This window comes from Plutella xylostella, chromosome 20 (genome assembly GCF_932276165.1).
Source record: "Plutella xylostella chromosome 20, ilPluXylo3.1, whole genome shotgun sequence".
Taxonomy (NCBI): Eukaryota; Metazoa; Arthropoda; class Insecta; order Lepidoptera; family Plutellidae; genus Plutella; species Plutella xylostella.
This window is the reverse complement of record NC_064000.1, coordinates 8,680,635-8,708,040: the sequence shown is the minus strand read 5'-3', so window position 1 is coordinate 8,708,040 and position 27,406 is coordinate 8,680,635. Positions and strand designations below refer to the sequence as shown.

Sequence of the window (27,406 nt, the reverse complement as noted above, 5' to 3'; positions counted from 1 at the left end):
AAGCAAGCAAGCAAGCAAGCCAAAAACAGCACCGAGGCGTCGATTTTCAGTAAAATTTATAAAAGTGTCAATATCTCCAAAATTATCGTTTTTTTAGTAAAAATCATGATGGTGCTGGTGGTATTACGATATTTTGGCTGCGCAATGTAAGTGAGCGCGGTGCAAAACTTATGTCACGTCTTAAATGCGCCCCTGCGATAATTTAGGAGATATTGACACTTTTATAAGACAGCAGCCCTGTATCTATATGCCTTGATGTTCACCTCACAACCGACTTCTTCAGTAAAAGATTATGTTGACGAAATAGCATCAAAGTTATTTCGGTTCAAAGACGACGATCACATGTATTTTTTGTAAAGCCATGCATTTTGTCTTTTGTAGTGATGATGATTTTATTTCTTGAACACTTTTAATTGTAAAATAATGTGTTTTTGAATCCGATAAGTAAGTATGTACTTACGAATCCTAATCATGGAGACCATAAATACGTCGTATGGAATGAATATTGGTAATTAACTGTGTAACATACACACATAGGTAGTTACATGATAAAAAACCCAAGGGTCAAGGGGGTCGCGAAATATTTTTTTATACCAGGGGGGTCGCATCATGAAAAAGGTTGAAAAACACTGGTCTAGACCATAATGTATACCAAATTTCATTCAAATCCGTTCAGTAGTTTTGGCGTGAAAGAGTAACTTTCTGACAGACAGACACGTTACTTTCGCATTTATTATTTATATATATTATAAAGTTAGGAAAGTTAGGATTAGGATTCCTACTTCATTCATAGATCTACAACATAATGTGACCAATTTACGTTGTGTGACCACGGAAATTACATACTTATCGTTTGCCAGATATATCTAATAAGTACAGCTATTATTACCGACTTACCTACTAATTAAATTAAATACCTACTCATTTTATTAAAACAAGCGTAAGTAACAATAAAAAGTTAGTTTAATAATAATAAAATAACAAACAGGTAATTTGATAGGTAACAAACTAACAAATTAACTTTGATACCGACGAGGAATAACTATTTTATTCAAATATCTAGTTGCCATTTTTGTGCAACAGTGCACCCTAACTTTAAAGAAAGAAAAGCCATTATTGCGCGAAAATAGTTGAAAATTGTTTATTCAAGCGGTGAAGGGAAGAGCGGAGGTTGAAGAACTGTCATTTGCTACCCATCTCTTTCTTACACGAACAAAATATGAAACAGCCAATATTATTCGTCTCTACTATATTTTCATTTCACATTTACAATAATAAATAGATCGCAATACATTGCATGTTACTTAACAAAGAGAAGAACTTTGTCGCAGCAAAAGCGGCAATGGACGTAAAGGAAAGAGTAACGATTGTATTTTGACTGCGTCCCGGTACAAGGTCGTCACCCCCCGACGCGGCAATCGCGGCATACGTCACTTTTCTTTATCTAGCAAAATCATTCTGGTGGCAAACTTAACATAGCATGGCCGTCGTTTGGAAGTATTCACAGTTTTACTTCCACAAAGAATACGCGATAGACATTGCTCAGAGCCAACTGAGAGAGACATTATTAAACAAATATTTAACGCGAGTGAGATAAACAGTACGTTGAAGTGTTCAATCCGCGGAGTTAACCTCAAATATTTGCGACATTCTTTCTTAGTTTTTAAAATTTACAGTTTTTAAATTTATCAAAATGTGGTTAATTAGCCAGCCGAATTCTGTGATCTTGGAAGTGAAGGTGGAACCTAATGCCATTGGACAGGACTGCCTGGAAAAGGTGAGAAATCGCTATTTCACATCATTGTAATCTTTCTGTGAAGCATTCTAGATGTTGTATATTTTCCTCTTTCAGCTAATTTCCTGAACTTATTTTTAATTTTACGATTTCAGCCTTATTTGTTGCGTCTTATATTTTATACCATCATGTAGTTCTAAATTCAAATAGTTTTCCATCCGAGTCGAATGTATCACCCAACTTTGTCCGCGAAGCGTTCCAGATTCAAAACAACAACATCTTCCATTTGCCCTGAAACCTGTTCATTGTTTTACAATTAGAAAGTGTACAAAATGCAGTAGAATTTCGTATAAAGTGAGCATTTTACACAAAGCATGGCTAGAGACACGTTCGCGCCTTGCGTCACTGCGTTTACCTTGTGGACTTTGTACCCTAGCAGTTAGTAGCACGCCTCGCCTACGTGCGGCGTTACTACAATCTATACATTCTGCTGCCCTGGTACCATCACATTTCTGACGAAGCACTTCAGCTCTATAGGAAGTGCTGCGCCTTCCTGGAATCCTGGTACTTTGTTTACAATAATGTCCCTATCAGTTCCAGTGGAGTCTTTAACTTGAACTTGTAATGTATGCGGACACGGCTATCACGTTTAACGACAAGTTGGAAATTGGATAAAGAATTCTTACTTGATTTACCTACGTGTTTATCATAACTTTGGCATATTGTTTAATGTGTGAAGAAAGGACTGAATGATATCATGCCTTGGCCACTTGAAAACTGAAAACATGATAAGGTGCTGGTTAATATAAGTCCTTCAGAGACTAATAGTAGACAAGTAGACACCTCAGTAACAATTACTACGTATTTGGTAGTAAATTCCCAGTAGCAGAATGCAGTGGCGCCCAATCTCAACTTTGAAGCATCTTGGCAACGTTCCAGGAATAAAAATTTCAATTTGGAACGATGAAAAGTTTACGTTGGTATTCCAATTTGAAATAGGTTGTAAGGGTACTGCGACGTAACCTCATTTCACCAACTCCACGAAATTTTCAGCCTTGATGCTATAATATCTTTCAATACATTTTCTATTTGTGTTACACCTTGATGTAAATCCTTCAGCCAGTAGGACTTCAGACTTTCCGCATTACTGGCATTGAATCGTGTCATTATCCAATTATGATGTCTTAATCATCGGTTCATGTTTTCCATGTTGGTCATCTGTCATCTGCGAAATGCTATAATTAAGCAAGCAGACAATGTAATACAAGAATGATAACAAGAGACAGACAAAACCCAAGCAGATACTAACAATCTTTAATACGCAAAGGGATCCTATTATACCATACCTATTATTAGATTAGAGAAGTACTTCAAAATCAAAGACAGATGGGTTTTTACAGAACTAAAAAAAAACCCTATCAGCAACGATCAAGATTGAGTTTTCGAAAACGGTTTTATATCACTGGCAGCGCGATGAATCGGGCTCAAGGCGTGTCATTATTCAAACAGCGTTCTGCGTTCGTAACACCGGCGATTGTGAGCCGGGTCCAAAGTCCGCGCCGAACAAACAGCTGGCCGACTCTCTACCGGTGCACGTGCGCGCGCCGTGATCGCGTCCTTACAACCGACACTCAGAACAAGGGAACTTTCGTTCTAAATTCGAAATAAAGCTGGTTGGATTTGGAACTAGCAATCCAAATTTGAAATTTTACGTTCGAATTCTGAAATCAGAAGCAGAATACTGCTAAGGATTTCTAAAGCAATTTTGCCTTCCGCTGGTGAATAGCTTAAAACAATACATTCGTCCGTGAAATGGTATTGAAATTTTGAATAAAATAACTCTACATAATAATGAGCGTCAAACAAAGCGCGGAGCGACGAAAATTAAACGGCGGAAGTCATTGTTTGTTATATTCAAGTATTTTTACAAAACTACCTATTACCATTTGGAAAAATACTAAGCCCCTGTTTCACAATGTCTGGTTAGTGGCTAACTGTAAGATAAAATACATGCTGTCACTCTCTGTTATTATTTTTTTGACAGTGACAGCATGTATTTTATCTTACAGGTAGCCACTAACTAGACATTGTGGAACAGGGCCTAAATCTGATATTTCTATCATAACCATATACAATGCAAAAAAACCTTTTATTCTAAGAGCGTTAAGTTCACAATTGCCTCCACCTCAGTCATGCGGGAGCTTCGACTCCAAAGTCCAAATATTCAAACGATAAAATTAAACCATTCAGCCATGGCACTGCTCCCGACACTGCCATGAGTCACAAGTCAAAAGATAATGGGATAGTATCATTAACGGCATTAAGTACATTACATTGTAGTTTAACCATAGATGTGGATATTTTTATTCAAATTCTAATCGTAAGTTATTTTTCATGGTTCATGATCAATTGCAGGAAAATCTAAAATCTCAACTTTGTGGAGATGTAATGTAATGCTTTTATTGTGTACCTAATTCAGTAAGAATGAAAATGTTAACTAAAGTATCTGTTATGCTTAGCAAAAATATACAATACAATTTAGTAATTACAATACATTTAACTTATTATTCTGTTCTTTCAATGTCCTGCAAAACACGTGGCAAGGCAGATGACCATAGATATGGAAAAATAAATATTCACGGATTTTATTCCAAAATACATTTTTGTTACGGCGATAACAATACCTCCTATACATTCGCAACATTGCGCAATCAACCAGAGGATGTTGCTCAATCTGAACATATTCTGCTTACAATTCTAAAATAACTTACTTATTGTTAAATTATTTATTGCCATTATCTACAACCTAGATCACTAGTTTTCAGAGACAAGCTGAATTCAGCATAATATTATATGACCGACATACATCGATGATTGCACCAGAATTACCAACTTTTGGGAATTCTTGACTTATAATGGGTTTCCCAATTAACGCGTGCATATGGATCCAATTTACGAGGGCCATTAGCGACTGTGTCTGGGTCCAACGTCCATATTTTTTTCCCAAGCCAGCCCAATTGAATACGACCTAACTAGTGTGTCTTTGATTCGTGTGAACTCACCAATTGTAACACTGGACTTTGGACTGTGATTGTGATGTCACCTGTTTTGGTCCACGCCGTTCTAGCATTGTTTGTCACAATATCCTTTTGGACTGTGCGGCATCGCTTTGTTTTGGAAACTCTCACTTAGTTTTTGTATGTGATACTGAATCATCTGTAGTTCTTTAGGTATGCAAAAATACACGGTTTTACTACAAAAACTAGTCATCCAATAAAAATATGTTTAGTGTGGTAAAACACCTTATGGGTATTTGTCAAAAACTATGTTAAATACACTATTAAACTTGTTAGTGGTCGTTCGAGTCGAAACTCAGATGTTACGGACTGCTGTTCGAATAAAAGGTGAAACACCACAGGGGTGTACGGTATGTATCTTTTTACAGAATCAGTCATACTTTTGCCAATACTTTATGCAAAGCGAAAGTCTCGTCCACGGCACCAATTAGCTTTACCTTTTAGGAGACGAGTAATATCAGCATTCACGATTACTGGCCCAATAAGTTACTCCCTGGAAGCAAAATGTATGTCAGCGTTGGCCACCAATATGACAACACATCTGCCTGTGGCTTGCACAGTGTGTACCTCTCGGTGAAACTCCGTCCATGTGGGTACCGTTAGCTGCACCGTGTTGAAGTCTGTCAATCACGGTAATAATTCCACCCCCTTCATTGTATACAACAGTAAACGCCCGTCACAGTTTCTTAACGAAGCGTGCTTCTGTAATTACACACTATTCCTTGACATTACCTGTTTTTCTTCCACGTATCGTGTGTGTAATTATACCCTTACAGTGAAACTTAGTTTTCTAGGTTTTTTAACGGTGTAAAAATTACATATACAAAAATTGTTTGACTTGGTAGATTACATGAGACTTGTGCAATCAGGCACTACACTACTCACCACGATATAAGAGGAAATATGATTATTGGTAGGTGGGTACTTGTATACAAAGAAGTTGCGGTCATTTAGCATTTCTCACAACTTGAATAATGAACTCGAAGTCCACTCGTGACGGCCCATGAGTCACACTCCATGGCTAAAGACAGAAGCTACATACTTTTTTCGATGAAGGTCATTCCGAAAATTCGAGATAATTTAGTCGCTATATTTAACTTTGCATTTAGAAGTCACCTCTGCACGTTTTAGTGCAAAAAAAGTGCGAATCTCTCGTTAAGATATAAAAAAATAGACTTAAGTTTTTGTGTTCAAGCTGTTATATCCGTCATTTGAAGTGACTGGAACACGCTAAGGCAGCGTGATCAGAACTCAGAACGGACCTTGGCTTACATAGCATTATTATAACATAGCAACAAAGTATCTCGGATTATGTACTTAACAACTAAAACGACAGCTTATAAAGGCATCGGCCATAATTGAAAAGTCCAGATAAAATAAACAGTAATCTTGATGATTTACGTAAGTAAATGTAGGTACTTAAACAATGAGCCGTAGATAGTGGCCGAGGTGGCAACGGGTGAGCGCAAAGTTATCGCACCCAATTTATTAACAGGATCTTTGCAAAATGGTGATAGGTAGAAATTGGCTGGTGATAAGGATAAGACGATAATGAAAGCGATAACCTCCCGCACTTTGCCATGTCAAACTTATCGCATTATGTCACACTCACGCAATTTTAACTATAGTTGAAATATTTTATCTTTTCCGACATAAAAAATGTGGACACTACTTACTCACTCGTTCTTTCTCAAAATTCAATATTATTTCATGCCTTGACAATAAATCTGAATTTATCAATGTGTTGTAAATATTTTTTATTTGGTAATGATTAGTTGGTTTACAATGGGTTTTAGTGGTTTACCTATGTGTAGTCATTACGGTAATTGACTTCAACAGTCTGTACAATGGCAACCACGACATTGATGGATGGGTTGCGATCAAAGTACGAAATGATAAAGGAAATAGAGATCTAGATAAGCTAATGTTGGCCGGATTTGTTACCCGGATCTGATAATAGCAATGATAAAACAATATGTATCGACACATTTAGAAATTTTATCATAATTATACCTAAGTAATTATAATGTATGTACATTTGAGCTTCTTTTTATTTACTTTCTCTTTTTCCTCATTGTGTGAAATTATTATTGACCATATATGTGGCCATTGGTTTCATTATTTATGAATCAATTCACACAAAGCCCTTTGTCCTTAAAAACTAGTGGTGGAGTAAAAAAATGATCAAACAAGCACTGCATACTAAAGCTATTCAATAGTTCTCGTAGATGCTAATGTACTAGGTGCCCTTTCTAATATCATCAACGTTCACTTAACGCAGAGCGCTTGGCAACTGCTAATGCTAACAAAGAAGCAACACACAAAGCAAACACCGCATTTGCTCACATAAAAAAATACGCGCTAACTACCTAGTTACTTTACGAATAAATTAGACGAATACTTGAATAAGTAATGCTGTTGATATTAAAGTCCAACCTATTTCTGTTTGTGCAAATAGACTGGAAACAGTTGAGCGCGGCGCTGCGAGACCGGTTTCTGAGGCCATTGGGAGAAGGCGCTCTAACTGGAAACAACACAAAATGAAGTCTTTTTACAGAAATGTATGCTTGGTTCAATTGGTTTTCATACGCACCACAACTCTTAATGTTGAATGACTAGATGTCAAGACTTTTTATTGTTAGCGTGCTAAAACTACCAAAATATCTGATTTATAGTAGTAATGGCCGCCTACAAACTATCGCTCAGAATTCCAATGTGCCATCAATATTACGTGCTTCCTTAAACTCCAATGGCACATACAACTATAGCAGTATTTACTAGCTACCAGTTTCTACCACCTAACATATTTGCAATGTAGAATGGCGCAATCAATTCTAAGTCATATTGGTTTACGGATAAAGCGCAATAGTAAAAATGTTTTATGTGCTTCTGGGTTGTCCGGTTGTCGTCAATACCTAGTTCTTCTGGTTTCCATAATTATGTCATCTAAGTACTCATACGTTCTGCAAATTAAGTATTTAGACATCTTATTGGATATACCGATCAATGGTGAATATTTTCTATATTTATGATCGATATATGTTTTCATAAAACTAAAGCGTCTGCACCAGATCCAGCTCTTAAGTTAAAAATGCATATGTGTCAACATCAACTACAACCCTGTTCTTGCGAAACTATCCAAAGGCTATCTTCCTTAAAATATCTCGGAGTAATCTTGGACGAAAAAGTGAACTTTAATAAACACATAGAATACATCTCTGGCAGAGCAAGAAAGCTAATTCGTATTATGCGCTTACTCCGCAACGGTGCAGAGTTAGATACTCTTCGTAACGTATACATGGCACTCTGTCAATCAGTCCTAGGATACTGCATCACATGCTGGGGTGGAGCGTCTAAAACAAGTATGTTAATATTAGAAAGAGCGCAGCGGTCCATACTGAAAGTAATGCTCAAAAAGCCGAAACGGTATCCCACAACTCAAATATATGCCGACTGCCAAGTGCTAACAATGAGACAACTATTTATTTATCGCACATGTCTACAAGTACACCGCAATACAATTAACTCCACGGACTATCCCATTCTTTTATCCAAAAGAACATTTAAATTGCCCGTACATGCCACAAACACAAGGTTCTCTCAAAGGTTTCCCAATTTTCTTCGCCCACATACATACAACAAAGCTATAAAACACTGTAGTTTGAATAATGCTACAATGAAGGAGGCAAAGGATACCATGAAAAAATGGCTCACTGGTTTGAATTATGACCAAACTGAGGACATTATTTCTATAACGGAATGACCTTGAAACCCTTTATAGGACCGTTCCTACCTGTGTAATAATCTGGAGTAAGTACATATACTTTGCTTATATATTTATAAACTTATATTTTATATATATTAACTAATGTTTATTTGACTTTATTTATCCATAACTATTATATATATTTTTTCCTATAAAAGTGTACAAGCGAGCCTAAATTCTATCCTACATTCTGCTTAACTTAGGTTTTAGGTTTTAAGTTTAATTTGGTTAGTTTAAAATCTAAATTGTTTATTTATGTCATTTAATGGTCCATAATTTTATTATAAAGCCACCTAACGAATACCTGACCAAACAATACAAATAACCTGCCTACCGTCCCCCACGATACGGGTTGTACCTAGTGTAGGGGACACTGTCAACACTATATAGATCAACTCCTCACCAAATTATTGTAACCACCAGACTATTGTAAAAACGTTTTATCGGTGCCAATAAATGATTTTTTTTTTTTATTTTTTTTTTTTTTTTTATTATCTTGATTGAAATCCTTCAAGAATACTCAATTTGTCGATATTAAAGCGGCGCCTTTAGCATCCTCATTCCAGAACCGCAATGATGAAATCCCCAGTGTAAATCCAAGCAATTATGTGTGAAGTAACTCTTCATTCCTAGAACAGCGTGTTTCGATCTCACGAGGCAGTGATCACGTAGTCACTCCCCATCCCCTCCACCCACCAGCCAAGACACGAGGTTCCTTCCGAACGACCGTTTAAAAAGTTCAAGTGCTACTTCATATTTTCTTTCCTGGCATTGAAAGCGTTTCGTCGGCGTGTCATGTGAAGTCATGTCATTCAACTTGAAAGTTTCGTTGAGTTTTCGTCACATCACAACGGAGACTATTCCATAGGTTATCCGTTTCAGGTTATTGGCGATGTGCCAAATGTATTTTCGATGCAGACGTGTGAAATACTTATAGAATTTTCATAAAATTGTTCTATTTTAGTTAAACTACCTACATGCCCGTAAATATAATTTGTCTATGTGCTGCGTGCAGCATTTCTTTTGTACCTAATGACATGACCATGTTAAAGTTGAAGAAAAAAACTCAATTTGTGTTTAGTGAATATGTAATTCTACATCTTCATTTGCAATGCAAACCTGAAGAAAACTTGAAAGTTAAACAATAATTGGTTATCTAAAATGAGGTCAGCAAGTCAGCAGCATGCATAAACACAAATGTCCAATTTGCAGACTAAAGCATTTGGTCACACAAATCAAAGTAGAACAAACAAAAATATCTTTAAAAGAAAAATATTGCACAACTTAACAAAACCCCATAAAGACCATCACATAAAAACCTCGTTAAAAACTCCTTTACGGTCATCGCCTGTATGCTCTATACATACACACCTACTTATGGGTTATTTTGGAGTGATGACCTCATAACTAAATGTGGGAGTTCCACTTCCATCTGAAGGGGACACGCGAGGGACGCGTGCTGAGGCTGGAGAGCTGCCAGGAGCCAGGAGTCATCGACCAGCGCAGATATTGCTGGCCCTAAACCTTCATTTAGCAACATTGTCGATTTGTCCGCAGTAGATATGCGATGGCGATCTTAGGACACGTATGTTTCTCTGAACACACGTGCTTGTATTGAACGAAGAAGTGTATTTTTCAATATATCCAGCTAAGGGTGAATTCGTCCAAACATCACGTTACACGAGAATAACTATACCGGAATTAAAATTATACGCGAGTAAATATCTAGGATAAGTACATTTGCATTCTACCAAGTTATACCATGATTAAATTGAATGAACGAGGAACGAAACTGTAATGCAACTAAAATAAAAATAGCTGCGTTTCAAAGCATGCAATAGAAATGACATGCCAACTTAGTTTGAATGGATTATAAAAGTATGAAATTGTTTATGTTTTAATATTTTATTCGCTGTTGTTATTCTGAGACTTTGCCTTTTAACGTACTTTTGTTTATGTTTTGACAGATGTGTTTATATGTCATTATGACGGTTTTCTAATCAGCTGATGTGCTGCCGCCATTACAAAATTACTCTCGGATAAGCTCGTTACACGGTCAATTTTGGCGGTATAACATTTTATTCTTGGGATAAGCTAGTTATCTTGTTTTCAGGTTTGGTAGAATGCAAAATCTGCTTACTCGCGAGTAACTGGTAGTTTACTCGTGAGTAAATAGTTACTCGACGTTGGCCGAATCCGCCCTAAATAGTAGTATTTTTATAATGCAACTAAATTAAAAAGGCTTACTTAAAATGGCGCCCGTTTTGTTTTCACACCACTCACGTTTTAAAACACCTAGTAGGTATGTTTGCGATTGTAAATGAAATATGACTCGAAGGACATTGAGTAAGCGATAAACTTCACCAATGAAGTTGTTATTTTATTCTGTTGTTTACAAACAGAAACTTTAACATGAATCCTACCCTACATTATTATTATTACTATACGTTCTCGTAGGAAGTTAAAAACTACCTTTTTATCAAAAGCTGCTGGTTACATATATCCCTAATAGCATGTATTTAAGAAGTTATTTTAATGGGACTCTCACTTTTCTAGTTAAGTACTTAATATACCGACCAATAGGCGTGTCGACAGTATTACATTATCAAAGATTTAATGACTTTAGAGGAAAATACACATTCAAAGGATTTAAAAAACTGATTTAGTTTTATTTAAACAATTGAGATTAATAAGATTTTCAATAAAATAAAAGAGTAAAATACTGCAATCGGCCATTTTGACTGAAACGCCAATCACAGCGCATGACGTCATACTTATGTACGCTACACTGTGTTTTGATTACCTTACATACTGATTGCGCGTTACGATTGATATATATTTGTTTTTGTGATTTATCGACTTTATAACACGAATCTATCTTTAACAATGGAACCAGGTTTTGTTAAGGCAAACAGTGCAAATTTGCCCAGGATCGATTTATTGATGTTGGGCGAGTTCCTTGCAACAAATAAAGAATTTTGCTCTTCCGAATTTAGAAACGTGAAAACCTCTTTGTAAGTTTTTTTTATTAGTATTTATCTTTAACTCTCTCTCTCTCTCAGCCTTCTGTAGTCCACTGTTGGACATAGGCCTCTCCTAACGATCGCCACCCCAAACGGTCACCCGCCATCTGCATCCAGCGGCTTCCCGCTACCTTCCGCAGATCATCAGACCAACGGGTTGGGGGGCGACCGACACGCCGTTTGCCGACACGGCATCTCCACTCCAGAACCTTTGTACTCCAGCGGTCGTCGGCTCTGCGGGCTACGTGACTAGCTACGTTATCTTTAACACTAGATATAAATATGACTAAGTAGCAATCAAACTCGTTTTAAACTCGTAGAAGTTTATTTCGCCGAAGAAGTTTGTTTCGCCGTGCAAGCTTTAACCATTTATCTCTTATTATTTTCTTGTATGGGACATGTACAAACACCTTGTTGGGTGTCGTTATTGATGTATTTTGCACTGAGGCACTGCACACCACTTATAAACTTTAGAATTCATTTATAACACAAAAAATACGCAGTGTTTGTTTACTTTGCTGTTGTAAACAAATTTGACGTACGTAAGTGTGACGTCACACACGACGCCATGACACGGCGAGCTGTTTTCGCGCAGTATTTAAAAATGATTATAAAAATGGCTTTAAATTTCCAAAATCTTAAGTTTATTACCGAAATAAAGGTTTTGTTGTAATCAATAGATGGTTATCTGCATTACGGAAGAGGATTTCAAAATCTTTCGCCTTGCCTATTAGCACTTACAACACCTAGGTAGTCAACTGGTTGTATTTTTTACATCTATTACAGCCAATGACCATCGTTTGAGCTAGTAATAGTCATACATAACATAAAAGACTTATTTATTTGCTTGTTTTGATGTCAGCAAAATTATTTCAGCCTTCTAAATTCTAATTAACCGCTATTGCGCCGTTTTGTTTATCAGTCCACACGAGGGCAATAATTAAACTATACCCTTCTCACTCCAAAGCATTGTATCCGGCATTATACTGTCTTTTTCGTCTAATTTGTACTACCTTTCCTTCGATCCTCTTGACAGAGCTTAGCAGGGCGCTAGCTTGGCTCCTAGTACCTACCTACGTACTATCGAACAAAAAAGTGTCGACCCCCTTAAGGATCATTTTCCTTTGCAGGCATCAGCCATCAATGACTCGCTCTTGACCAATGGGGTACAAGTTGACCAAAAGTTACTGTCTCTATTGCCACCAGATGTGTAAACACAAAACAACATTGCATTGTCTTAAAGGTGCGAAAGTCCGAAAGCAATAAATAATACAAAGGGAGAAATTTAAAATAATGGGGTTGGTTAAAAAAGACAGGCAAAGGCAAATTTGGGAGTGCAAAGGATTTGTTTTAAAAGTGGCAACTCACTTTTTTGTTCGATAGTACTATGTCGTTTGAGTCTTGTTGCAGTGCGTTCGTTAACCTCCTTGGTTCCTCGTAGGATAAGGCGAGTGACCTCATTTTGTCCTCAACGCCTTTGTTTTGGAGACAACTTCATTATCTTTATCATTCTTTTATTTGCTCAAAAGTTTCATTGTATGTTTGAATTGTATGATTTCCTTAATGGCAGTCGTTGTTTTAAGACTGTGAAATTGGTAACAAAAGCATTTGTTCCAGCAATGACATTTTATGGCACCTACCTAAGAATGAAATCATAGCATTTTCACATAACATGTTAATATTCTCCCTATTTGCCGAACCATTATTTGAATTCGCGTGATTAGTCGGGCAACTAGTCGAGAGATATGCCAGTGTAAATAAAGATGAACCAAGCCGATTGGTCGACCGAGTTGGCTTTGCGCTGTGCACGCGCATGCTGCGTGATCGCATCGTGATCGTGCGAGCAAGACAGATACATGCGCTAGACAGAGATGGAGAGAAAACATCTGGGACGGTGGGACGCCTCGCTTGTATTTATTTATTTTTGAGTTTGATTTGAATTTTGAGCACCACTTATTATTTTTATTCGTGTTACTATTTAAAGCTGAGTTGATACACATTTATGGTGTTATCTAATTGGCACCTACATAAGTGACAAATAATGATCATTGTGATCATCATCAACTCACCTACGTGCACATAATCGTTATGTCTTCCACATTATCATAATACATAGTTAACTTAGTTATTACAGGAAAACACACGGTACCTTCTCGTACTTAGGTAAACTTATCTTCAATGTAAATAGCATACACTTTGTTTACTTAATTATGTAGGTTATTTTTATGACCTATCTTATAATAATCATAGACGCAATCTAAAACTAGATCTATTTCCTCATACCTCCGCATTAGAATTGTTATTGTTAAATCGCGTTAGTGTGGAGATTTGCATCAATTTTTTAAAGGTCACTTAAATTATTATTTCTTCTTCCCGTATTGAATATGAACTTAGTTTAATAACTGGTTATAGAGCTTATTAAACCTAACCTATTAAAATTAATAAATTATGGAAAAGCAGGTAGTTTACAAAACGTATTAAAAGTTTCACTTTTGTGCGTTTCCGATATACCGCATGAAGTGAAACACGAGAAAATGAAGATGGATCAACGAACTGCGTCTGAACTGAACTCGACATCACTTTCTTTACAAAGGACTCGCTTTCTAAACTGTTCGCGTTGCTATTGTACGAAATTTTAAGGCTACACGAATCTAATCTGCAACGAATTGCATAGACAAACAACTGTATTTTTTGTTTAGGTGGTTAATTTTATTTAATTGTGTTAAATACTACCCATATAAGAAATAATAATGAAGTTTAGAAGAACATAATATACAAGAAAAAACGATCTCCGTATGATAGAAACAAAAAGGTAACGTTCGTGTATTTAATCAAAACCAAAAGTTCGGAATTAAATGTTGCCATCTACGATACCCTCCGATACCTCTGTGGTTACGCAAGTGAGATCCAACTTCACTAAATTGAAAGTAAAGGGTCACATCCTTTTCACCTTACGGATGTATCAATTTGTATTCGGCACGATGACTCACAGCCTAATGAAGATCTCCTGCAAAATAATAACTTGATAACATTCATCCTGACCGCGAAACAAAAAGTAATCTTTGATTAAAACCTTGCCTGGTGATGCCTTATTAAAAACACGTTTTGAACACAAGTCTTGCTCATGCTCATATCCTAACGCATCAGACAGTGTCCTTGTTGCATTCACATTATGGGTGATTATTGCAGTTGCCTTTCAAGTGCTGCCATCTGCCATGCAAACCATCCATACGTGGAAATTATATAAGATCATTTGAACACTTATTTAGCCCAGAGTATTTAGTATGCATGTGGTTTAAGAGTGATTCATAAATTGATACACTTACTAGGTGGACGGTTAGCACATTTATATTTTTCAATAATAAGTTAGTAGTAATCACCTGTGCAAACATTAAATTCTGAAATTCTAGACTTGAACACTATGGAAAGTTTTACGATGAGCAAATATCCTGAACCGCAGAAAATGTCTTTACACTCAAAATGTCTCCATTTCATTGGCCACAACTTTAAAATTGTAAAACGAATTTACTCGCTATATAATCCATTAAATATACTTTGACCTCGGTGAATACAATCATCGATTTTATTTAAACGTATTATTGGCGCCGCAACAGCTCAAGGAATTTTATTGTTATTTTTTTTAACTTTATCGTAAAACATCCTTTATCGACATTTTCTTTTGCGCATTGTTTTTCTCGTAACGGTTAGTATCACCGGGTCCGATGACAAATATTTACTATGCATCAATATCAAGGTTTTGTTTTGCTTCATCATTAGGTTAGGTATGTTCCGTATCTATTTTATTATGCAGTAACACAACACTATTGGCTCTTGTTTCAATGGGTGTGAGAAGCGAATTTACTAATAAACAACTTCCCATATTAGTATTAGTCAATTATTTATTAAAATTAGCACTATATCAAATGCCAAAGTTACTAAATATAGGTTCAACATTAGTTTCTCCAAAAGAACAACTTTCACTTGTAGTAACATTTGAGGCGGAATGTTTCCTAGATGCAAATTCTGCTAGACCATACAATTATCTTAGGCAATCGGACATTTAATCGACTCCTACATTGAATGCAATGTCTACAAAACCAATCGATTTTACTGCTGCAATCTCAACCACGTAACATCGCATTAAACTTGATGTCTATCCGCTTTACGCTAAACCATAATCTCTTTGTCCTCAGGTGTGTGAGAAGTTGGAGATAGGTGCGGAGGCGGACTACTTCGGTCTTCGCGTGTGTCCCGGATCCGGGCCGGGGCGGTGGCTGAACCTGCGCAACCCGCTCGACCCGCACCGCATCCCGGGCGGCCGCCTCGACCTGCGCGTCAAGTTCTGGGTGCCCCCCCATCTGCTCATCAACGAGCCCACGAGACACCAGTTCTACCTGCAAGCCAAGCTCGACCTCACTGAAGGAAGGCTAGTTGTAGCCGACCAGGAAGTGGCGAGAAGACTCATAGCGTACATAGCGCAGGCTGAAACAGGAGACTGTGATGTCGACGTCCCACCGATGAACGTTTACGAGGAATGCGACAAAATCGGACCCCAAGGCGAGAAGCCCGACGACCATATCGAGTCTATAATCGAAATCCACTGCGAATTAGCCGGCATGAGAGCTTCTCAAGCGGAATACAGGCTTTTAAAAGAGATATCGAAACTGGAGTCGTTTGGCGAGGAAGTGTTTTTCTGCAAGCCAGTGACGCAGTTAAACAACGCTCACAACCTATACAGCCACTTAATAAACCACACGGTGGTGGTAGAGGAGACCAGGGCGCGCGACGACGCGGAGATCGACGGCGGCAGCACGGTGGGGTGCCTGGCGGGGGGGCAGGGCGGCGGCGGCTGCGGCTGCAGACTCAGCACCTGTGTGGGCGTGGGGCCGCACGGGCTGGTCGTCTACCGACCCTCGTGCAATGGCGCCGAGCTCGATATTGGAGAGGAAAAACAAAGGTTAGTTATTTTAAAAAGGATTTATACCATAGCTTCCTTGACAGAGGCATAGGTATGTACTACATAACAAGATACCTATTGACCGAGTTGGAAAAGCTTTACAAATAATTTTAACCTACATTAAAACTACAACGTAGAAAGGTTTCGAGTAAATATTATTTTATTATACCGACCTACTTGAAAAGAAACAATATCTCCGATTTACAACTTCATCGCAAAATTCATATTATTATGCTAATTCTACTATACTTCTTAACACACGCTAGTACAATTTATAGCATCTATCAATCTTAAGTTAAAGCCACCTAGCCAGCCTTAATTGCTACCCATGCTGTTCAAAAATTACACGTATGGCCCATGGATTAAAACTGCTAAGACCTAGGTATGTGTTAAGTACCCAGAGCCAAGTACTAAGCTGGTTTTCTGTGCTAATATGTCAATGCCAAGAATCTCAACTAGTTTTTCTGCAACTTAATTGCAGTTAGTTAATCCTGCATTTATTACCATAGTAGGTAATAATCTAATAATAACTTAGTTCTCTTTATTGTATTGGGATAATTTTGGTCTGTTGAAGGCACTTTAGGTAACTTTTTTATGTTTCTTCACTAAAAACGCTTAATACTCAGACAAAAGTATACCTAGGTACATTAAGCAGTGATGATTGCTTTTTGATAGCGTTCTAACGACATTGTTATTGTAATCGGACTCAGAGATACCTGTCTTCGAGGCAGTGCTATCTTTGTTGACCTAAAACGATGCGTTCGTAAGATCCACATAGTAAGTAGGTGATATGTATAACTTTATTCGTATATCCAAGTACCTACTGGCAAAAGGTAAACAAGTAATAAAGAACAATGTGATGTGATAAGACTGATAGTACCTATACTTACCTAATACCTATTATAATAGAATTCTGTTTTTGTTTTTGTCTTGTATTAGCGAATAAGTAGGTACTTAATTACTTATTGCTACCTATTAGGTACTATAAGGTTACCTAATAGAGTAAGTAAACAACTGTTCAATGGTTCATCAAATAACGATAAAAGTTAAAGTCGTAAAGTTGTTATTGCCTAGCATATACATCTACCTACTGAATCCAATCTACCGACTTAAATTCCAGGCCAGAATTCTGACACCACATTAACAATCTGACCGAAATTTTGATTTACGTGTCACAAAAGTACATGACTTCTTAATTTGGTCGGTTAACCAACTCGCTACTCCCATCGCTGCCAACTTCACACCGCTCAATTCTAACCTCAAATTCTCCGTTTCCAGCATCCCCTACACGGCGATCCACCGAGCGCAGCCGGTGCGGCGCCTGTTCCAGCTGTCATACGTCAGCAACGAGGGTCACGAGGCGACGCTTCACGTCAAGATGGCGACCAGCGGTCAAGCGGCCGCGTTGTACCGCGCGGTGACTGAGAAACACGCCTTCTACTGCTGCGAGACTGTGCGGACAGATGTCACGGAGCAGTTCATCAGAGATCTCAAGGTGAGCATACTTTTTGCACTGTGAAACTTCTTTCTTTGTAGGGGAATAGAAAATAACCTCAAAGTTTTAGATTGCTTTGTAAAGTTAAATGTAGATGGCGTTGGTGACAGTAACGAAGTTGACGCCATTTTGATTTCTGGCTTTAAAACTCTGTAAAATAACATAATGTTAAGTGTAGTATAGGGCCCATGAACTCAGTGTGGCGTTGTTTGTATTTTAATTAATAATGCATCAACATAAATATTCCTTGCCAATCACTTCTGACTGATAGTTCCTAATACCTAAGTAATAAATAACTACATAAATAATTATGATCACACGTCGTAAACGTGACAATAGTTACAATAGAAATGCGTGTTGTTGCCCTCATATCGGAATCTGAAATTAAACACTATTATTTGTCTTTCCATATCCACATCAGCATAAAGCAAATACCTTTAGGAATAACCTAGAACAACAACTGTAATTTAATAATAGAATAGTGTTAGCTAGATTAGTTAAACCAGTTTTATCGCAGAATGCATGTTTATTGTGTATGATTTACTTAGATATTATGCAGGTACTTTGTAAATCAGTCACCAACCTTACGGCTGATTTTATTGAGGCACCTACTGTAATGCTATAAATACCTAAAATGTTCAAGTAAAGGTAACAGATAGAAGTTTAAACCATTGTCCACAATAGCAACAAAGCTTGCATTGCTGAGCGAGGCCAATACCTACTACTTTATTACTTTATACTACGCCTTATTAATTCTTGTTTACATATAAATTCAAAGCTTGACCGTCAGGCTGTATTTCCTCTTCTTTCAGCAAACAATGGCCGTGTAAAAGTCCAATATGTTAAACAATTTTACTGAGTGGTAATTGGTGTTTCGTTTAAAATGAGTAACTCATTTACATGGGCATCTTTAATTCTTTTCATAATTAATTTGACACGTTAACCTAGGTCTATAGGTCCAATGTGCTTCAGTTTAGGGGCTCGGCAATGCGGAATCCGCATTATTTAAGCTGCTTTCCCAGAAAATATTGACGACTCCAATAAGTACATAAAAATCGGTTATTAACAGATAACAAACCAGGGGACTTAGTGTAGGTTTTGCTTTACCGATCGAGCAGTGAATCCTAACGCCTTGTATGGCAGGGTGCTAGTGCAGCTACTTACCGCTAGGAGGCGTCCCACGCGCCATACAAATTGACGTCGCTTCTCGATCGGAGTTATTACTCGCACTCCCCATACTGTTTTATGTGATTTGTCCAGCTTTTGAAAAGCATTTTATGCCTTTACTGTACTCATCACCAACCCTTCTTAACCCCCCACTTTCCTACATCCACAGGGCACAATAGCGTCCCTCTTCAACGAGTCGACCCGGCTCGGGCGGCGCTACGTGTTCGACATCCGGCGCACGTGCCGCGAAGTGCACGACCGCGCCCGCCGCGCCGCGCACGCACGGCAGGCCGCTGCTCACGAGCCACGGCCGAGGCGGAGGAGTACTGGGAGTGAGACTAAGGTACGGATTGGATGAGGTAGATTGTGATTGTGATAAGAATTCCCTTGTCGCTGAACTTCCACACTTACCACATACTTAAACCAAACTTATAAGACCATCAGTCATCAGCGCGAGAGTAAATTATGCCTACTTACATAGAACCCACGTGTGATGTATGTATAACGTGACCATTTATTTTTTTTGTCAAAGCGGGACACCTGCGGAATTTCATATCCCTCAAAGATACTTATGTTATCTTTCTTTCTTATATTCTTATCTTTTCGCTCAGTTTGCTCAGTGCATCAATTGAAAGTTCAATCCCTACAATGAAAGAGTGAAATGTGAAAGATGAAATGAATGGTGAATGACCGTTTTTTAATATTTATCTAATAATCTTGTAATGTTAGTATATTTAGGATACCTAAGTACTTACTATGTTTTTATAAATATACCAGACGGGTAGACTACATAAATCCGAATTATTTTTTTACGATATTTTACTTTTTTACGATATGAAAATAACGATTTTTTAAATTATGAATTTCAAAGTTCTAGTAAATTTTAAGTTTCCGAATAACAAAAATTACTAAAAGTTGATAAACGAAATTTCAAACAACAGATTTATAAAAATGACCAAAGAAAATTTTTCTAATGTTATAATTTCGATGTTTTAAATGTACGATTTTTTATTATATCGTATTGTGTAAATAACGAATCCCGAAGTTTTAATATTCCGAAAACACAAATCCCCGAATGTAACTTAGTAAACAATTTAACTTTTTTTTGCTTCGCTCCGCTTCACCGCGCTCCGCTTTGTTTTTCGACATCTATGTGCACCTAAACGCTCCTTCTCGATTTGCTCGTCGTCGCACCTATCTTTAGGTTTAGATCCTAAGGTTTTTAAGGTTAAACACCGTAAAAATCCGAGCAATTGTTTTGCTTTGTTGTGTAACTTAACAACAACTACTACAAATAGTTTTCTATTTAAGAATATTTTTACTTTATATTTGAAACGCTCCGCATAGTTTTTCGATATCTAAGTGCACCTAACACGCTCCTCCTCGCTTTGATCGTCGTCACACCTATCTTTAGGTTTTGGTACGTTCATTTTATTTTTGTCAAAATCACGAATTATCATATTTTCCGTCCGGATTTGATATTTTCGTGATTATAATAAATCTGTATTTTATTTTTTGTATATTAAAGTAATCGTATTTTTTAACGTTCGTGTATTTAACAATCGTAATTACAAACCTTCGTCATTATAATATCTATTAAATTTTTTAAATGTATATTTAAAAAATCGTTATTGCAATATTTTGTAAATTTGGTACATATTCGGTGTTTCTATTACGGAAAAAAGTTTTTCGGAATTTCTGGGTGTTCTCATACCAGACGCTACAAAATTCATAAACATCATACTTTGATTTTTTCAATAATTTGAGAAGTTTAATTTAAAGTTCTTATCAATAGTACATCTTATCTTATTTTCACATTCATAAAAGTTAATACAGATTACTTTTTGGAAAACATGTACTCCCACACATTTCTTCTTTGTTAGGAAGCGGTAGGTGAGCGAGATAAATTTATATAAGCATACACGATAGAGCAAGAGCGAGTCAATGATCGTCACTGACCAAAGTTACTTGCGGAGTCTCGGTGGAACTCGGACTCATATTACTCCCTTTAGTCTATGTGAGTAAGTGATAAGAAGATAAATAGTTGTCTCAAGTGATTAAAAGAAAGAAATATGGGATGAAGTTATAAAATGTAGGTAATTTAAATTATCGTTTGACCTGTTTAACAAAGCGGGACATTTTTGCCCTCGCGGGGGACAGCGGGACGGACAGCTTGAAAGCGGGACTGTCCCGCCCAAAGCGGGACGTATGGTCACGTTATGTATGTATCTTCACTCACATAATGACATGAGTGACCAACCCGACTGAAGACAGCTAGGCGCAGGATCTAACAGCATAGATCATTTCACTGTTCGGACATCAAGTGATCTGTCTCTGAATCCCAAATAGATGTAGTTCTCTGCTATTCAGATCAGCTGATTCCGCCATTTTGTTTTACCCAACATTTGCCGCCATCTTGTTTTCAACCGACTTACCATTTGGATTCTTGTTTCTTCAAATCTTCAATCTATTCCTAATAAACACCCTCTCCTGTCACCAATCCCAATAAGATATTCTGAGTTCATTAAATCTAACCTCCTTCTTCTCTCTCTCCTCAGGAGCCCCGGTCCCGCTCAGCCAGCGCCGGCGGGGAGCGCGCGCTGGCGTGCCGCGTGTGCATGGACGCCGCCATCGACACCCTGTTCCTGCCGTGTCGGCATGTCGTGTGCTGTGAGGATTGCGCCCCGAGGTGTGTACATGATAGAGGAGTTTAGTAACATAGCAGTATAGCACTCAGGTACACTTCCAAGTAGAGTGCTTGCGACAGTCGTAATGCAATGCACGGTACTCTTGAAAGGCAATGTATTGCGTCTGCCTTGCAGTCAACACTAAAACAATCATAGCTTCTCTTCAAAAGCGTTTTTACAAATTTATAAAAAAATATATATCGTACTAAATACCAAAAGATAAAGTATTCCGATTCAAAATAGAACAGACTATTGAAATTAAAATCTGTATTATGCATGGTTGTTATCCTAATTTGTGGATCGAGGTGAATCCATAATGGATCTTCAGAATCATAAAATATCATTGTCTCAAGATTATTGTTTCTGATGTGGCACGCTCAGGATTATTCGGTCGAATTTCCTTTGTGATTCCGTCTTACACAGGTTCCGTAACATGCCAATATTCCTTTGTTAAAGTCAAAACTAATTAGGAAGTTTCGGCTATTAGTTACCTGTTTCGTCGTTAGATTAGACAATTTAGTAACTTGTCTAATTTACAAATTGCCTGTGTACATTGTGAATTGGACAAGGTACAAACCTTGTAGCTTCTTATGAAGCGTACCGTATTATGATTAGCTGTTGTTTCTATGCTGACGACTAGTTTCTGACAACTCATGAGGAAATAACCAAATCATAGATGGCGCTAGTATTTTTTTTTTTGTGGTCGTTGCATGATGGCTTTACTAGCGCCATCTATGATTTACTTATTTTTATGAGCTGTTAGAAAATCTCTATTCGAGCTCTATAGACATTTTATCACTGGACTATAACGAACGTGGCAAATAAGTTCAGATATTGACCTATGTAAGTAAGTTTATCTAATACTTAGATTGAAGTTAACGTTTCTTTTTCATTTGTTCCAGATGCGAGCGCTGCCCGCTTTGCCGCAGCGAGATTGAGAAGCTCATGCACATCTTCCTGCCAGTCGAGTATCAGAAGAATCACGGCCTCATCATAAAATGAGGCGCTAACGATGTCGACTCGATTGAAAAATCTACTCACTCGATTTGGATTCAATTTTGACCGCGGCGCTGCGCCCGGCGTTTTCAAGACTGACTAACTACTGGTTGCCATGAAATGGAACGTGACGTGTCGTAAAACCACAGACAAAACTCCCAAGTTTTTTTATGGTGATTGGTGTTGCAAGGCTGAAGAAAAGAAACGATTTTGTTGTCGAAATGGTGCATCTTTTGGGTGACGTGGCAAAGTGCCTTTGTGAGACAATAATGAAACAAAACTTTAATGTGTGTGTGTGATTGTCTAGTCAGATTATGTTGACTTTACTTTGGGGCAGATTTTTTAAGCAAGATATAATTTGTCAATTACTTTAGACCCAATTTACTGCCCCTATATGTATGTAAATGTCGAAATCGTGCATTTCTGAAAATATTGTTTACATTAATAGTCTTTCAGTATCTTTTGGGATTGTTTGATGTTTAAATAATAACTTTAGTTAATAACTATGATGGCATTCCGAGTTAAAAGGAATGCACTACATCTTCATATTTTCTCTTGTACTTATCTTCTTAGATTTCTTTAAGTTTGCGTCTAAGTTTTATTTTTAAAATTGAAACTTTAAAAGAGTAAAAAAGAAGTAGGTAAAAACCAATTCTATGTAATATTTCTGTTCCGTCCTTCGTTTTAGAAGGTCCTTCAATAATTTCTACTATTCTAGCTTAAGATTGATACTTTTTGTGATAAAGCTAAATCATAATAACATTTCAATAAGTAAGAAATCACTACTGCCTTTGTAATTAGAAAACAACTTGCATTTGTATACTTACTACTACTACTATTGTTAAAACATTGCCTTTTAATATTAATCATAATTGTAACTTGTAAAACATTATAGGCAACTAGGATCTGGCTATTGAAAGATGGTGGTTAGAAATATAGAAAATAAAATTACAAACTAGTTAGGCACTCTACCGTCAAAATATTAAAAATCAGATAGAATGTAGCCAACTCTATAAGTTTCGATAAACACTAATATCTCCATACACTCAATTTGTAGCCCGGTCTACGTAAAGGACTAAAGTTAATTGTTTTATCTATATTTTAATAGTAAGACCTGTGGTCTATAAGTTATTAATAAGTATACTTTCATAATAACTAAAACAAAAAATATTTGAAAAATGGAAAAGTACCTACCGTAAATAAAAAATATTTTAATTTATATTGTATTTTTACTTAACTACTCCTCTACGAAATTGATTTAAGCAGTTTTTAGTTGATTTATTACCTACTTTATTGTTGCAAAATCCATTAAATGGAGATTATTAATCGATATCTCTTTTACCATAGGATAATATTTGGCAATGATATTATGATAAAGAATCTCGGCGATACGGCTCGCAAACTATATCACGTGAGTGATAGTTTGCGAGCCAAGCGTCAACTCTGACTACCCCTTCGGAGGCCCTTTCGGGGATTACAGTCGTGAGCATTATTATGTATATACCTACCTATGTATAAAGAATCTTTGCAAAATTTCCAAATTTGATTTTTTTGTACTAGCTACAAAATGACTGAAAAGCAGACAACGCCATCTTGTTTTTACGTAAAGGACTAAAAAACAGTAATCCTTAATGCCTAGCTCAGCCTCCTATTATTACGTTACGAAATAGCGTATAGCTACAAACTTTTGCAATCTTATCAAAGTAACAACCGTGGAATTAACAAAAGGCGAGACAATTTTTTGACAAGGTACAAAAATTTAAGTGGTTTTGGGCACTGGGAGTACTGGGACCAGTGGGGTAAATGTACTTTAGTTTACAACGCTATCTGGAAACTAACTTATGTCCTGAACTAGCGCCATCTATAAATCATGTAATCACCATAAAACATGCAAGGGCGTAATGTAAACAGATGTGGCAATGATACTTCTGCAAGATAGATAGATAAATAGAATATTCTTTATTTGTACACAAAAAAATACGCGCTTGAATGCGCTCGCCTGCTAAACCTCAATAGATTATTCTGAGGACTTAAAGTAGTTAACACCACAGAATAACAGGATAAAAAGTGCTTGTCTATGGTGTAATATAATGTTGCTACAGCATATAAATTTACAAATTTTATGATTATTATTACTCTATTAGTACCTACCGAATCTACGAAGGAATCTGCTAAGAACATCTCAAATTATTGTATGTTAACTATATATCAAAAGTTATAAACAAAACTAGGTATTTGGAAGAAGAAATTATATTTTTTGAGTAAGGGTCAATAAAGTTTTACTTAAACGCACACTTAACTACCCACATAAAAATGAACATAGGTATTATACAAAACATACAATTTAGTGCCATATACTTATGCATTTACCAATGAATTATTTATAAATTACGAATTTAAGTAAGTAAAAGTACACGATGTACTCATACAAGTGAAGCAAAACATCGTGAGGAAACCTGCACATTATTTAGAGAGACGTGTACCCTACTACCCCTATGTACTATAGATAGGAATCATTCTAAAATGGCGATACAGCTCGCATTTATTAACGTTTTAAAAAAAAATACAGAGCTATCTGGTGGATTCAGAGGAATTATAATCATGACTAGTATGTAAAAACATTACCCTCCTCCTTCGGCAGTCGGGTAAAAATGCATATTACCTATTTGTAATTTTGAAATAAAAAATATTTTACTCTTTTAAGCCCAAGGACTGACTTACTACTTCCCATAAATTATTTTTTTTATAAAATGGGTATTTCATATTGTTTTCTGGCAACATTACGTTTAGTTTTAAAAAAAGTTATACGAACGCAAGATGGCTGCCAATTTATGTGAACGCAAGGACAAAGTTTCAAAGTGATTTTCGTTAGTTGTTTTAATTTAGCTGTGACTGTGATTTAACCATTTTACTAGTTTATGTTTATATTTATGTGAGTTTCACGTGCTTGTGCAATTTTTACAAGTTATTAGTGCTGTTAGATATCATAGTGCACTTTGTTGGATCGCCTTTGGATGTGTTCAGTGTTCAATTCTGTGATTATTTACTCAGTGACAGTGCTTTTCGGGCTGTGATAATGCTATTAATTGGATGATGCTGGCGTGCTGACGTAAGTAATGTGATAAGTTGTTTTTAGTGAGTAGTTTTGATGTGAGGCCGATGTGGCTTGGTTAGTCAGTCCACTGGTTGGTGTAACCTATTTGACTATATCGGGTTGTTTTCGTGGCGTGGCGGCGGAGGCGCCGAGGCGCCGGCTTGCTGGCGACAGCTGTTCCAATCTCACGTTACGAGAGAGACATAACTCCCAAAACATCCTCAGTAATTAACAAAGCATAGCTGTTTACTATAACTTTGTGATGTCCCAAGCCGTTGTGATCGAATTTCTTAATTTTAGGAATGGCTGGGGTGGTCTCCTATCAGTTACACAACTCTCAACAAGGTAGGTCAATATCTAGAACACTTTTCGTAAAGTGACAGTAGGTAAATAAAGTTTGAAAAGTAATGGTTGAAGTTACTAATTTAATAATATTACAACATGTTGACTGTGAATCTGCAGAGAATCTATTCAGAGCAACAAAGGAACAGAAAATTTCTGGCCTGTTTTTTTTGAGGTTCGGTAACCTGATTTCTACTCACAAATCTGCGTTGATGCATCATAAATCTCAATATATAAATCAAATTCCCAGTTTTCCTGATAAGACTACCAATAATGCTATTATGCAGAATAATAGGTACTAAGTACAGCTTTCAATCATCACCCCCATGATAAAAAATTGTTAATCAAATTCTTTATTTGTACATTGAAAATACTTTTATTCTTTCCATAGAATTCAGTCTTCAATAAACACAGCTGTGCTCCCTATTGGACTGACCTCACTTTTACATACATATTTAACTAGGTGATCCACTTTTTCTCATGTTTCATGTATGAATTTGATACTGCAGTGTAGTATAAATTATAGACACACTGAAGGCTATAACAGTACATAGTCAATACCAGTATCCAACACACTTTCTTATCCGTGAAGAATGAGCTGTGTAAGTTAACTAACCTATTATTATTATGAATGCACAGTTATTGTAAAATGTATCTAGCTAAGAATCAAGCGACAATTCTCAAAGTACACAGCAACACAAGAATTAATTGATTGGCCCATGGATATATTATTAGTCCACAAAATATTTCCCACATTATAATATTCTGATAACATACTACTTCGTCGGTGAAACATTTTAAACATTCTTTGGCTAAAAGTTAATTGGCTATTGATGAACCGTTAGATCCCTAATGCGCCAAATCACCTCACAGTCAAATTTGTTGGCCCTATCATCAAAAACGCTAGAATACTTAAAATAACCAGACCTACTGGCAATGTAGCTAGTACAACCCCTGATAACTATGTACATTATATCCAATAAGCCTATGTACGTTTTGCGTGGCTCATGCAATTTTGATGAAACATGACAAAGACAAGACAACTGTCTATCACAAGTAACACATCA

General features: G+C 36.8%; 2 protein-coding genes across 2 annotated transcripts in view; both read left to right on the top strand.

Moving 5' to 3' along the window:
• The first annotated feature begins 1,444 nt into the window (after positions 1–1,444).
• On the top strand, positions 1,445–24,119 carry LOC105390859 (E3 ubiquitin-protein ligase MYLIP). The gene is made up of 6 exons (XM_048628189.1): positions 1,445–1,777; positions 15,795–16,558; positions 17,837–18,053; positions 19,390–19,563; positions 21,779–21,909; positions 22,810–24,119. The coding sequence occupies exons 1-6, from the start codon at positions 1,694–1,696 to the stop codon at positions 22,907–22,909; spliced, it is 1,470 nt and encodes a 489-aa protein (XP_048484146.1). The 5' UTR covers positions 1,445–1,693; the 3' UTR covers positions 22,910–24,119.
• Positions 24,120–25,688: 1,569 nt separating this feature from the next.
• The window catches only part of LOC105387415, a 147,816-nt gene continuing 146,098 nt past the window's right edge, over positions 25,689–27,406 (top strand). Inside the window, exon 1 of the mRNA XM_048628109.1 lies at positions 25,689–26,012. The gene's annotated coding sequence lies outside the window, so the exon portion shown is untranslated. The remainder of the gene's footprint in view (positions 26,013–27,406) is intronic.